General features: G+C 39.5%; 1 protein-coding gene across 1 annotated transcript in view; it reads left to right on the top strand.

Moving 5' to 3' along the window:
• cenpa (histone H3-like centromeric protein A) overlaps positions 1–13,786 on the top strand; it is a 37,683-nt gene extending 23,897 nt beyond the window's left edge. Inside the window, exons 4-5 of the mRNA XM_080046456.1 lie at positions 11,973–12,047; positions 13,526–13,786. Coding sequence (XP_079902582.1) covers positions 11,973–12,047; positions 13,526–13,654 — 204 coding nt within the window. The 3' untranslated portion in view covers positions 13,655–13,786. The remainder of the gene's footprint in view (positions 1–11,972; positions 12,048–13,525) is intronic.
• Positions 13,787–15,527: the final 1,741 nt, after the last annotated feature.

Raw genomic sequence — 15,527 nt, 5'->3', positions numbered from 1 at the left:
TAACTAAACGTTAGGCTCTAACAAGTTACCGTTGCCAGGTACTGGTAGATCCATAGACTACAATATGTAGTGAAGTCGAAAATTTCCGAGTTCCCTGAACGCACCGTCAGAAGCCGGCTCACGACCAAACGTTATGCGATTGGTTGGCTAATCCAGAGTGGCACTGAGCAGATCCAATAGTTTTAAACTTCAACAGACACCCGCCTCCAAGTGAGTTAACGTTTGCCAATTACAGCACTTCCAGACCTTCTGTACAAATGAAATGAAGTACGATGGTCTGGTAGCGCCAGGCTACCTGAAGATAGCAGCCACACTTTAAATGAAGAACAGGTTTTGCTCCATAATAGTAGTCTATGTGTATACAAGGCTCTGACATTTATAATGGTTACTGTCGCTTTAAGAGCAGTTGCTCCCAGTCTATAGTGTATAAGTTAAGTTTCGTTTTCTGCCTGTTAGTCCGAGAGAGAGATTCATGCGAGCGTAAACAGCAGGTGGCTCATCGTCCCTCTGTTACCTGCCTTATTGTTTAATTCTCCTGTATTGAGTTCATGAGAATAAAACTGGAAGACAATCAGAGGATTTAAATAAATACGGCTGAGAATAATATAGTCTAAAGAAAGCAAAGTCTCATCATCATCATTCCTTGCATTCTAACCGATGCACCATTCCTGGATGCTATTCATACCTATTGATCTAGCCCTCCTGCAGTGTTTCCCCTAGAATTGTTTTTAGGCCGGTGGTAAAAGCTGATAAAGAGTATGCGCGCGGCGTGCGTACCAAATTTGTTGTAGAAATTGACCAAAAATAACTGTATTATGGATGAGCCTCTTTTGACAGCCCGCTACAAATCAGGGCATAGGGTTATGCCTTCACATTCGGTACGTTTGTACATTTTGTGTTTCCCTCAGGATTTTTTGAGACTGCTGGGGGAGAATGGACCTTCTAGTGGGGTCTTGGGGCATGCCCCTGCGGAAGAAAACCTTTACCTTTTTAAAGTTAAATGCATCAAACTGGTGCACTTTGAGAAGCTAAATCTGATTTTATTTTTTTTGCTCTGTAAACAGCTGTCATATGTCCTGCCTAAAACAATTTTATGGAATAATTTGGAGACACAAGCCATATAAACTATTGAAGAAAAACACATAGATATGAAAATAAAATACAATAAACACGAAGACCTAATATAGACAGGTATATCCTGTCTAGTATTACTTTCTGGAATAATCTGGATCATGAAACATTTTCTTTAATTTATCAAATATTCATTTAAAATAAATGAATTAACCTAGGCTACACATCATGATTAGCCTATCAATCAAAATGTGTGCAAAATAAGCAACATTTTGTATTCCGACCCATTATATTTCATGTAGCCTAGTTCTCAATTTAAAACATAAAAATAAAGTAGCATTAAAAATACCAAAAAATAAAGCTTGTAGGGCTACTATAGCCTGCTGTTTTCAAGATAACTTGCTGCGCTGTCTCAGCTGTTGATACATATTGGTTGCCATGGCGACGTAGCGACTTTAACTTTCTAAGTTTTGCTCATCACTTTTTCCTGTTCAACTCCCTGTTACTGAGTCCTAAATATCTCCAGTGTAGCCTATGCCATAGACCTATAAAGGAAGGTTCTTTCTCGTCAGTTTCCCTGTTTGACATGTGCGCTCCGAATGCACACGTGCATCGCGCGGCGTAGCGCAGAAAAAAAAAAAAAAAAAAAAGATTAATTTTTTTTTACATTTTTTTTTTTTTTTTTGGGCAGCTGTTGGCCTGGCGGGGGGTCCCGTTGGCCTGGCGGGCCCGCCAGGCCTGTATAATGGTAGGGGAAACACTGCCTCCTGCATTATCACTAAAACACATGTGAGTCTGTGAGGCAGAGAGCCAAAGGAAAGAGCGAGAGAAGCGAACACCAGCGAGTTTGCCGGTGGCTGTGGCGGCAAAAAAAAAGCACATTATGTGCCAATTTGTATTCGATGGTCGCGATAGGGTCATTTTATACATCCCCTGGAGAACATCTCACGATACATCGCATATATTCGATATATCGCCCAGCCCTACTGGGAACTCGGAAATTTCCGACTTCACTACATATTGTAGTCCATGGATCTACCGGTACCTGGCAACGGTAACTTGCTAGAACGTTTAGTTATTTGGATGAGAAAGGTTGTAGGCGTCCATACTTTCCCGAGCAGATGCACTAGAACACAGGTCGGATCTACCAAGTCGGTAATATCCGAGTTCCGAGTACAAAGCAGCATTCAACTGAAACTGGTGCGCGACTTCGACGTCATCGTTCTCAGCCACTCGCTCTGTTCGCTGATTGGACAACCAAAACTCTGGACGAGCAAGATCCCACTAATACGCCCCATCCCCAGACTGACTACTGAAGGGAAAATGAAATTTGGGCGTAAGTAGGTAGGTGGGTGGGCGGGCGGGCGGAGCCAGGCTAAAGGTTTATTTATATTAAATGCCTTAGCAGTGTGTGGCCGTCTGTAAGCACCACTGTCTGTGTTGGAAGAACCTATAAAAGTGTTACAGGCTCTGCCTCCCCCTGGTGGTCTGTTGTTGAAAAATGATTATGACGTCATTCAGCATTTCATCGGTAGGCTACAATATCTAACACATTGGTGTTGGTGTGATGATTGTACAGCCCATGCAACAGGTGTTTTTGTTGTTAGCTGCTTAAAATTGTGCCTAGTTTAAGTGTACAGTTGGGTTCAAGTAAAGCTCTCGTCCATTTAAGGGTCAATGACAAATAAGGCTTTTAAAAGGGTATTTTAATAAAGTTCATATTTTTTTATTAGAAATCATATTTTTGAAGTTGGAACAATGCGTTTCAACAAGTCTTTTTAGTAAAATATAATTTCAAAGTTTTTTTAGTAATTTTTTTACTGTATTGTATTTCAATCTCACCACCCGAAAAATGTCAGGTGGCGCAACCACATATTTGGATAAATATCTATATATTTATTATATGTATTGTAAGTGAGAGTTTAGGCAGGTATACCTTGGTGTGTCTACAGTGCCTGACACATTATTATTTTGTGGTTGAGTTTTGGATTATTAATAATCTAAGATTATTGCATTTGAACGCCCAGGAACTCAATATTTTTATTATCCAATTTTTTATGTAAAGACAGAAAAATGTTGTACAAATATCAAAATAAATATATTGAATACATTAGCTTTGTACCTTTATAGTCTCCCACTATATTGTCAGTTTAACTTGTTATTTTTTGGTTTAAACAATATTTACCCGGTTGCACCACCTGATTATTTAGTTGCACCACCTGACGACAACATAAATAATGACAGAAAATATATTCAATAATTGTTCTTTTATTTCATAAACAAAATAGGTGTTTTTGTCAATTGTGTCTATTAATTATAGATTGTTAATTGATTACATTTTTTTATTTTTTATTTACATTTTCACAAAAAAAATTTTTTTTTTAAAGTGCTGTCAAACAGAGCAAGGAATTTTTAACACAGCTTTTCCAAACATCCTACGTTTATTTTAGATTACAATATTTTACTTTGCACACAGAAACAAAATGATTTTTACAAAAACTACCAGGGTATAACATTATTAGCCCCCCTGATGCTAATAGTCAATTGTGTATCCTTGTTGCTGGATAACAGCCAGCAGTCGTTTGTTGTAACTTTCAATAAGTCTCACACAGCATCCCAGCCCATTCTTCTTTGGCGAATCTCTCAAGCTCCTCCAGATTTGATGGTCTTCTCGCATGGACTTGGTCTTCAGTCCACCCCACAGATTTTCAATGGGATTCAAGTGAGGGCTTTGTGCAGACCATTCAATAACGTTCACTTTGGTCTTCTGGAAGTAGTTCTTCACCAGGAGCAACATTTGTTTTGGGTCGTAGTCGTGTTGTAAGGCAAAGCGATAACCCAGGTCAGGTGGCTAGGTCGTTCACTAGTGTCTTGGCAGTTGTTCTGTGGTCTTTAGACACATCTCTCACTAGTTTTCTTTCCAGCGTCTTTGAAATCTTTCGCTTCCTACCTCTGCCAGGCTTGTTCTCTACTGTCTGGCTCTCTTTGAATTTCTTGATGACTTCTAACTCCAGTTCTTGACACTTGGAAACGCTGTGATAACTTTCTATATCCATCTCCTGCTTTGTGAGCAGAACAGTTCTTTTTCTCAAGTCTAAACTGATTTCTGGCATGATGCTGTCTCATGTGTCAGCTCAAACCCTTGCTGAAGTTTTTATACTGTGTGTAAACTGGAAGATAACCTTAGATTTTAACTTGATTTTACAAGCTTTGAGCATTACAAAGATACATCACATCATTGCAAAGGAGTGGTTTGTGGTGCTATGGCTAAACTCAAAGGTCAGTTCTTTAGGGGGGCTAATAATTTTGACCCTGGTAGTATTTGTTTTTTGTGAAATAATTTTGTTTCTGTGTGCAAAGTTAAATAATGTAATCAACCAAAATAAAAGTAGGATGGAAAATTCCTTGCTCTCTTTGACAGCTAATTATGTCCTTAACTGTATCTTTCTCTTGCAGCTGGATAATTTTTAATGCGCTCCCTGTGTCATGCTGATTTTTCTTTAGTTGAAAGTGGCATCTAAAATTATTGAAACATTATTATACATTTGAATAATAAAACGTTTTTTTAAGGTGTATAATATATTACATTTAAAACTAATACACATTCTAGAAATGTTATACATAATTAATTTGTTTTAGCTAACATCATTTATGTTATACAGTGACATTCCTTGAAGTCGCGCCACCTGACCAACTGGTTGCGCCACCTGACTTTTGCTACTAATTTCAAATTAAACAGGCTTCTACTTTGACACCTGTATAAAAGTTAGCTGTTGCTAGGAAGTTAATACATATATTATTTTAATAAAATAAAGAGTTTAATGATAAAATAAAATGTTCCCAGTTAAATCTTGGTTGTACCACCTGACGATGTAAAGTGTACAAGCTTAGCTATGAGTTAAAACTAGCAATTTTTATCAATATTTGAGACAGATATACAAACTTGTTTAACCATCCATGTACATCAGTTGGGGTCCTCTGGCTGATGCAATATCCTCTTTACCGTTTTCCCTGTGCCCTTTCATAATAAAAGCGTGATTTATTCAGTTGCACCACCCTGACATTTGAGCATATAAGAGTTCCCGGACAATTTTTTTTCCAAGTTTCGAAACAACTTAAAAAATATTATTATAACTAAATGTAATATATTTTAAAAGTCTCAATCATTAAGTCATGCCACAGTATTTGTTTTTGAATTTATTATCATTTAAACAATATATTTCACACTTTTCTTAGTCTGTACAATTGCTCGGACGGTTGCGCCATCTGACATTTTGGTGGTTTGAGATGCCAAAACATAAAATATATACAGGTCCTTCTCATATAATTAGCATATTGTGATAAAGTTCAATATTTTCTGTAATGTACTGATAAACATTAGACTTTCATATATTTTAGATTCATTACACACAACTGAAGTAGTTCAAGCCTTTTATTGTTTTAATATTGATGATTTTGGCAAAAAAGTAAAGAAAAACCAAAAATCCCTATCTCAAAAAATTTGCATATTTCATCCGACCAATAAAAGAAAAGTGTTTTTAATACAAAAAAGTCAACCTTCAAATAATTATGTTCAGTTATGCACTCATTACTTGGTCGGGAATCCTTTCGCAAAAATTACTGCTTCAATGCGGCGTGGCATGGAGGCAATCAGCCTGTGGCACTGCTGAGGTGTTATGGAGGCCCAGGATGCTTCGATAGCGGCCTTAATATCATCCACAGTGTTGGGTCTGGTGTCTCTCAACTTCCTCTTCACAATATCCCACAGATTCTCTATGGAGTTCAGGTCAGGAGAGTTGGCAGGCCAATTGAGCACAGTAATACCATGGTCAGTAAACCATTTACCAGTGGTTTTGGCACTGTGAGCAGGTGCCAGGTCTTGTTGAAAAATTAAGTCTTCATCTCCATAAAGCTTTTCAGCAGATGGAAGCATGAAGTGCTCCAAAATCTCCTGATAGCTAGCTGCATTGACCCTGCCTTTGATAAAACACAGTGGACCAACACCAGCAGCTGACATGGCACCCCAGACCATCACTGACTGTGGGTACTTGACACTGGACTTCAGGCATTTTGGCATTTCCTTCTCCCCAGTCTTCCTCCAGACTCTGGCACCTTGATTTCCGAATTGCATGCAACATTTGCTTTCATCCGAAAAAAGTACTTTGGACCACTGAGCAACAGTCCAGTGCTGCTTCTCTGTAGCCCAGGTCAGGCGCTTCTGCTGCTGTTTCTGGTTCAAAAGTGGCTTGACCTGGGGAATGCGGCACCTGTAGCCCATTTCCTGCACACGCCGGCTGGCACGGTGGCTCTGGATGTTTCTACTCCAGACTCAGTCCACTGCTTCCGCAGGTCCCCCAAGGTCTGGAATCGGCCCTTCTCCACAATCCTCCTCAGGGTCCGGTCACCTCTTCTGGTTGTGCAGCGTTTTCTGCCACACTTTTTCCTTCCCACAGACTTCCCACTGAGGTGACTTGATACAGCACTCTGGGAACAGCCTATTCGCTCAGAAATTTCTTTCTGTGTCTTACCCTCTTGCTTGAGGGTGTCAATGATGGCCTTCTGGACAGCAGTCAGGTCGGCAGTCTTACCCATGATTGCGGTTTTGAGTAATGAACCAGGCTGGGAGTTTTTAAAAGCCTCAGGAATCTTTTGCAGGTGTATAGAGTTAATTAGTTGATTCAGATGATTAGGTTAAGAGCTCGTTTAGAGTACCTTTTCATGATATGCTAATTTTTTGAAATAGGAATTTGGGGTTTTCATGAGCTGTATGCCAAAATCATCAGTATTAAAACAACAAAAGACCTGAACTATTTCAGTTGGTGTGCAATGAATCTAAAATATATGAACGTTTAATTATTATCATTACATTATGGAAAATAATCAACTTTATCACAATATGCTAATTATGTGAGAAGGACCTGTATATTATTATGATGTACTGATAATATGGTCAAACTAAATAGGTTTTAAATAATAAAATTATGTATGTCATGAATTGATTAAAATTATTTTTAAGTAAAGTTATACTGCCGGACACGAAAATATGCATGTCATGTCATTGACCCTATAACGCCACCGCAATCACTCGTTACATCATTCCTCTGCAAAGTTGATCGGACAGCTAAAGCTAGTTTGCTACATGGTGATGAGTTCAAAAGCTGTATGTTAAAATTAGTATTCGACGGAGGTAACGTCATTGTGATTAGTACAATGTGAGCTCGTAAAATGTAGTTTTAGGCGAGAAACTAAAACAAATAGGCTACAGCTAGCTTGTAAAATGTAGTGTTAAGGCAAGTATATTCGGTATTTCAATTAAAAATCAGTTTTTTGTAAAAATATTGAAATCATTAATTTGTAGTTCTTGCTCTGGAGAAAGACATATTTTGTTAAGTCTGTATTAAAAACAAGCCTGAAGTCCACTAGACAGTCCTGCAGGGTGTTAAAAGAGCGTTGTAGGCTCTGAATAGATTGATGGGCGTGACAGTTTTGTAGTGATGAAACACAGTTATTGATATAAATTGCGAATAGAACTGAACCCAAGATTGAGTTCTGTGGGACACAATTTGTAACTGTTAAAAACTCAGATTGGTAGCTTCCCAGTTTAACTGATTGTTGTCTATCAGACAGATAATGTCATGCAGCCTCTGTAGAGCAAATGGTGGTCAACAGTGTCAAAGGCCTTTGAAAGATCAATACAGCTACTACAGCGACTTATTCAAGAAACACAAGTAAACAATTAGCCTAACGTGATTTTGAAATTGACGTGCCCACCTGTAGTTTTAAAAGATGGCACGTGTGCTTTTCGGGGCAGTTCAAACAAACCGAAGCCCTTGTCACTATATTCCACCGTGTTGGCCTGCGATAGCTAGTTTCACTGAATCAAAACATCAATACTCTGCGTGAAAGAGTGGCACAACTCTGCGTTAGTAGTCAACATTCTTTCAAAGGAGGATTATAAAATAAGCTGTTTTGTGCCCCCCAACGGAGCCTTCAAGGCAGCACTGCCCGGAAGGCCGTAACCTTAAACCTAACTTTTCTGCCCCCAACAGTGTCTTCCAAGTAGCGCTGCCTTGAAAGCTCTGTTGGGGGCACAAAACAGCAAGATAAATATCCTCAACAAACTGAAACGACATACCAAACGTAATGCAGACTGTGAGGCACTGACATTGCCTGTTTCTGAAATAGGAAGTCCCACTCATTGCTAGCCTGGCACCGCCCGCCTATCTACTTCCGCTCAATTTTCATTTCCCTTCAGTAGTCAGTCTGGGTCCGCGATATATATTCCCAAGTTTTCTCCGGCAGATTTTTACCAGTCCATTAAGCGAACAGAGAGAGTGGCTGAGAACAATGATGTTGAGGTCTGGCACCAGTTTCACTTGTAGTCAGAAGCCGGTGCAAGACATACGTCACGACCAACCGTTATGCAATTGGTTGGCAGATCCAGAGAGGCACTGGGCAGATCCAATAGTTTTAAACTTCAACAGACACCCACCTTCGAGTGAGTTTAGGTTTTTCAATTGAGCGAGTCCAGACCTCCTGTACAAATGAAATGAAGTAAGATGGTCTGGTAGGACCAGGCTAACTCATTGCAGGTGTCGCTCTCTGGGTCCGTGGGCATGAGATTACAGTCACAGGGAGCTTGTGCTCTTTCTCTGCCTTTTTAGATTGGTCTTTAGTTTCCACAGAAGTTACCCCTCTCTCTCTCGCTCCTTTAATTTTCCCTCTGCAGAAGTTCTTCTGTAAACTCTGGTTTATAAAGGTAGACTATCCTCTTAGGTCCACAGTGCATGTCGTCGTCACTTATAAACACTTATTTGTTTTCTTGTGTCTCTTGAATAAACTGCGGTAGCTCTGAGTCGAACAGCTGATAAAGATATGCTTGACTGCCCCAACATGAGTAGGCGTAGTAATACAATAGCTGAACTATGCCTAAAGTAATGGCTAACTAAAGCAGTGAAAAAGAGCATCAATCTAGCGTGCATTGAACAGATTTCTTTTTATAGTTTAGCATTTATATATGTCGAGTAAAGACGTGTTTAATCTGTTCACCTCTGCAACAGTACTATGCTAACTTCTACCGCGACTTCCCCCCCAAACTTCTAATAGTGACTGCGTTTAAAGCCATCTCTATAATGTAACATATTAACTATACCTAAGTACCCAGGGCTCAACGCTAATGTTTTTTTTTCACTTGCCGGGTCGAGCAAGTGGGTCTGAATTCTACTTGCCCGAAGTCTATTTTTACTATACAAAAAATGTTTTTATTAGTTGTGTTCAAATAATTGTCTTTATTGACAATGTATAAATGCATCATGGACAGTATTATAGATGAGTTAAAGGGTCACACTGAAAGTGGAGGCTATTATTCAAATATTATTTGAGTTGGAACCTTTTTCATTTTTTTGTCTCTAAACCTACAATAACTGCAAATAAGACATGTTTTATGCAAACAAAAATCATGTTAAGAACTTTTAACAGCACTTATTTTTGTTTACCTTATTCCTTTTACAACAGCAATTCTTTAAAACTGTAAATTGTATTTATTTTTTACTATAGGCTATTATTTTAATGTGTGTATGAGTGATTTTGATTTGATTCAAAATCTCAGAATTTGGCTCATGACAGGCTGTTTTGAACACTTTTCCAGTAGTCTTCTACTTTCAAGCTTCCACTGCCTCCTGGTATGTGAAGTCAGACACCTTTGGTCCATTTATTAAGGTCCTCATGCAGGCTGTAAATATGTTCCTCTGTTAACTGTTGCTGATGTTTGTGTTGACCTGCACACATTAACTGGTAGTAGGCTACTAGCAGCAGAGCTAGCGTTAGCACCCTCGCTACTACAAGATTCACGTTGGGTGAATTTAAAAAACGCAGATATTTTCGCTGCTTTTCAGACGGTCGGGGTCGACTTCACTCCATTCATAATTTACTCGTTGGCTTTTGGACTTTCTGTCACACCAACCTAACGCGTCTAGTTCTCTTCTCTACCTCTCTGACTGCCTGGGTGTGTGTGCCCACCGGTGTTGTGCCGTGTGTGTGTCGGGGTTAGGGTTAGGACCCCCCCTTCACAAAAAGGAGAAGAGGAGAGATGCAACGCAGCAGACACTACGCGCACAAAAATTTGATAAATAACATAAGCGTTCATTTAATAATTATCACCAGTTACAGTCATATGAAAAAGTTTGGGACCCCCTTTTGGGGATTTTTGTTAATCATTAGCTGGAATTTCAAAGAAGCAAATTCCTTTACATATATGACATACCTTAGGTAAACAGAAGCAATTCAGCAGTGTCATTTTGTTTATTGGAATAATAGAAAATATGCAATAAGCATCATAACAAAATTTGACTGGTGCATAAATTTGGACACCCCAAAAGAAAAATGTCATCAGTACTTAGTTGAGCCTCCTTTTGCAAAAATAACAGCCTCTAGACGCCTTCGGTAGCCTGTGATGAGTGTCTGGATCCTGGATGTAGGTATTTTTAACATTCTTACATACTAAAGCGATCCAGTTCAGTTAAATGTGATGGCTGCCGAGCATGGAAGGCCTGCTTCAAATCATCCCATAGATTGTCGATGATATTCAAGTCATTGGACTGCGACGGCCATATCAGAACATTGTACTTTTCCCTCTGTAGGAATTTGAACTGTGTTAAGGGTCATTGTCTTGTTGGAATATCCAACCCCTGCGCAACTTCAACTTTGTGACTGATGCTTGAACATTATCCTGAATAATCTGTTGAAACTGGGTTGAATTCATCCGACAATCCACTTTAACCAGGGCCCCAGTCCATGAAGTGGCCACAGCATGATTGAACCTCCACCAAATTTGAAAGTAGGTAGCAGGTGTTTTACTTGGAATGCAGTTTTCTCCTTTCTAAAGCACTTTTTATAATGACCAAATAACTTATTTTTTGTCTCATCAGTCCAAAGCATTTTCTTCCAATATGAATCTGGCTTGTCTAAATGAGCTTTAGCATACTCCAAGCAACTGTATCTGTGGCGTGGGCGCAGAAAGGGCTTCCTTCTCATCACCCGGCCATACAGATGTTTTGGTGCAAATTGCACTGAATTGTTGAACCATGTACAGATACACCATCTGCAGCCAGATGTTCTTGCAGGTCTTTGGAGGTGATATGTGGGTTGTGTGCAACCATTCTCACAATCCGCTTGTACTTTTCTTGGTCTGCTAGACCTGGGTTTAACTGCAAACACAGGGAGAGTTACTATTTCTTGCTAAAACTGGTTTGTCCTGCAAGTCCAAAGGCCAGGATCTCAGTTTTGTCGAACAAAATAGTTGAACAGGAATCAAGTTGATATCTATTCTTTATTTATCTTAATTGTATACAACAGACAAGCAAGCTTCTAATTTTTTAGCCATCTGATTTTACAGGCGCATACAGTTGAATATCATCAGGTTAGCAGTTTGGATGAATTCCATAAATGAGGTGATGTACAGAATAAAGAGAAGAAGGCTCATGACCAAGAACAAAGACCTAAAAAGCTTCTTACAGTATTTCATCAGTAAAATGTAGATGTAGTATTATACGAAATGTGATATTTCAGTTAAATAAGACAACTACACTAGAACCAGTCCAGAGACCCCAAACAGATTGTTTGAATAGAATCTGGAATCCATAGTAAGCAAGCAAACAGCAAGTGCAGATGTAAAAGGTTCAAAAAGGTAAGATAATCAATAAAACGGCAGGGTCGAGGCTATATCAATTCAGCAGGGTTAGGAAGCCCCAGGAAGCCCTGGACCAGGGGTGCAGTATGGTTGACGAGCCCTGTTGGTGTTTGGTGAGAATGTGATCAAGGCTGCCAGCAGGACTATTTTTTTTGCTGCTACATTGTTTTCTCTAATGGCTCATTCTAAATATTGGATCCTCCTGTTGGTTTAGGTTCGTGAGGTGTGCCAGAGTTTCTCCAGAGATGCTCTCCGGTGGCAGGTCTACGCTCTCATGGCCCTGCAGGAGGTAAGAACTAGGGGTGTGCACGTGTACACGTGTAACCGTTTAGTAAATCATAACCGTTTAGGAAAAATCAATAAACGAAAACCGTTTTAAAAAAAAATCTTCAAATTTAAAATTTTCTTTTTTTCAAAGTTTTTAAATATGTTCTGGAGACACACATTTATTGATTTTACATCACTAGTAGGCCTAAACTAATTGGGGATGATAAAAGCTAGTCTGCCGAATCGGTCTGTCCCTCGGCGAGTGTGTGAGTGTGTGTATCGGCGCACACACACACGGGGAGTCGCCGTGCCGGTGCTCGACTCACAGCCACGGACGAGTGATGAAAGTTAACCTAAAGATTAAAGTTACTCGGTTGACGTGAACTACGCGCGTAAGTAGCCCGAACTTTATAACACCTGTTCAACCTGCATGAACGTGGACATGCGATAGGCTATATTAATCAGGAAATGAATGAAGCGCGATAATGACGGCGCACATGTCAGGCGAACGTGTGTGTGTTTGTGCCATGGACCTATTATAAGAGGTGTGTAAACGAGCGTAGTTAATTTCAACTGTGTGTTTACAGGCGAACGAACGCGTGTGTGTGTGTGTGTGCGTGCGCGCGCGCCTACAGGACGGCGGGCGCGCAAAGACAATGACGTCACGGTTAACCGTGTACACGAAAAAAATTCCGTCGTGTACACGGTTAGACATTTTTGTAAACGTTCACACCCCTAGTAAGAACCCTCCACCACTAAGTTAGGAATCAACTATGCAGAGCTGAACAAGTTACAATTACAGCGTATGCTGCCCCGTCAGTTCCACAGGAATTGAATCCCCAGTATGAATCGGTTCTCATGCCATCCCTACTGGCAATTTCAGCCAGTAGTTAGCTTTGTGCTGGAAACAACAGGAGCACCATTGTCTGCATTGTTCAGTGCAAGGCAGGTCTCAATCTTCTACAACTTTTATTTTTGTCTCCAATCGGTCACAATTTAGCAAAGTTGTCTCACATTTCTCACACTGTCTGACTTACAGAAACTAAATAAATACGGGTTGGAGAAAACGCAACAACTGGGACTCACGTGAGGAAATTGAGAACCCCCACAAACGTTTCAAGACATTTTTTAAACTCCTTTGCAAATGCCGTAAAATAGGACAGGGAACTGCAAGATCAGTTGTGATTTGATTACTATAAGCGCCTCTTTTATTATTTGACACATTGTCGATATAAAAACATTGATTAGTTTCACTTAAATAAATGTATTCAAATCTAATATCTGATTTCTCTGTTGAGGTTTACAGCCTTTGTGCATCAAAAAATTATCATACTTAATTCATACTAGAAAATATGCTAAAAGGCTAACAACATTTTTGCATTAATTTCCCAAAAAATCGATACTCTCATTGAATGAATACTCTGCAATGTAATTTGTTGATGAGAAATAAAGTGTCTTGTTAGTTTGAGCTGAAGCTGTCACTGTCTATGTCCTCCCCAGGCTGCTGAGGCCTTCCTGGTCTTGTTGTTTTCAGATGCCAACCTATGTGCCATCCACGCCAAGAGAGTCACCATCTTCCCCCGGGACTTGCAGCTGGCCAGAAGGATCCGTGGTGTGGACAACATGTAAAAACCAACGGGAAAGTTATTCAGACATTAGTTCACTTCCATCTGTTCTGAAACCTGGAGACTGCTTTTATTCACTTCAAATGGCTGTACAGCGGTTTTAAAAGGTTCATTTTTGGAATTTGGTTTTGATTATTATTATGCATTGCATTATTTTAACTATACATGATTCATCTGCTGTGTTAAGCATGATATATTGAGTTTGACAACATTGATATTTGTATATTGTTTCTTGTTAGTTTATTAATTTTATGGCGTTTTTCAATTTTGTACCTGATGTTTTATAATGGGTTGGATTAAAATTGAATATCATATCTCTGTATTACATGAAAGAAGCCAGTGTGTACCAAACACAGCCAAGGTATTAAGGGAAATTTATTTTTTTCGTCCTTGGTGCCATTTCCAGATGTCTTAAAACATCCTTTGTTCAATAACTATTGGAATCACACAAAACAAGGGTCTGTTTTAGGTTTAATACGCATTATATACAGTAGATATGATTTTTTTTATATGTTTTTCTTAAAGAGGACCTATTATACTACTTTTCTGGTCTTAATTTCTTGTTTTACACTGCTATAGAGCAACCTGACACGAATCACATCACAAAAAACTATGTAGATTTTCGGGAAGCTCTTTCTCTTATTTTGGCGATCCAGCACGTCCTGTCAACACTTGAGTGTGTGTGCTTCGGCAATCTCCGCTCCCTCCGCCTGTGCATCGGCCATCTCCGCTACCCTCCCCCCCTCCTGCAAACCCCACTCCGTTGTGATTGGTTACCTTCCTTCCGGAACACTTTCAGTGGCGGGAAGCGCGAGCATGGACCTATAAGGGCGCGAGGCAGACGCGAACAGGGAAGTGACAGCATTACCATACATGGAAACATCCGCGTGGTGAAGTCACAAAGTTTTATGAGACGTCACAAATTATGAAAGGGTAGACCGCTTTGAACACGTGACTTCTCGACTGGCTAGAATAGTGTTTAGTGCTCGGCACAGACACCCCAGACGGTCAGCAGGGAATACGTCGAAATGCATGTAAGTCATTATTTGATAATTTAGTATGGTTAAACATGACTATGAATCATCATAACAACGTTTATAGGTCATAAAAGTCAAAAAGCATCATAGGTCCTCTTTAACCATCTATGGTACACATTATGATCCAAGTTGGTGAAAAACCTTTTTCTTTTGTCTTACAATATACCAAACAGTGTTGCCACAGTTACTTTGAAAAAGTAATCCGATTACTGATTACTCGTTACTCCTTGAAATAGTAACTTAGTTACTTTACTGATTACTTGATGTTAAAAGTAACTAAGTTAGATTACAAGTTACTTTAAACTTTACTTTACAGGTTTTGAAACCCATATATCTCAATTTAAAACATGCACATATTAAGAATAATTGAAAATATATAAAATAAAGCTTGTAGGTTAGTAGCCTACAGGCATACTGTTTTCAAAATAATACAAATTATGGTTTGAAAAATGTAATAAAAAAAAAAACTTTTTCCCCCCATGAAAATAAATGCATTCCTCCAAAGTGCAAAGACAGTAGCAGTGTCTTTAAACTTAACGTGATTGGCCCTTCACTCTCATGCATTAATTTGACTTTTCTCTACGATGTCTCGTGTTGATAGACTGGGTGTGTGAGGCCACCAGTCGCCACGTGACTATAAGTTTCCAAGTTTTAAACACTTCTATCTCTTCAACGTCACCGTACCCGAATCCTAAATATCCCCATAGCAGACGCTATATTTCATGGGGGGGGGGACTTTGTTTTGCGCCACAGTTCAGCTTAGACTCGGCCGTAATGCTACTGCACACACACAGACACACACAGGCACACACACACAGGCACACACACACGCTGCATGTC

Source organism: Ammodytes marinus (genome assembly GCF_949987685.1).
Source record: "Ammodytes marinus genome assembly, chromosome: 18".
NCBI lineage: Eukaryota > Metazoa > Chordata > Actinopteri > Uranoscopiformes > Ammodytidae > Ammodytes > Ammodytes marinus.
The sequence above is the reverse complement of the archived record's forward strand: the minus strand, read 5'-3'. Positions and strand labels throughout refer to the sequence as shown.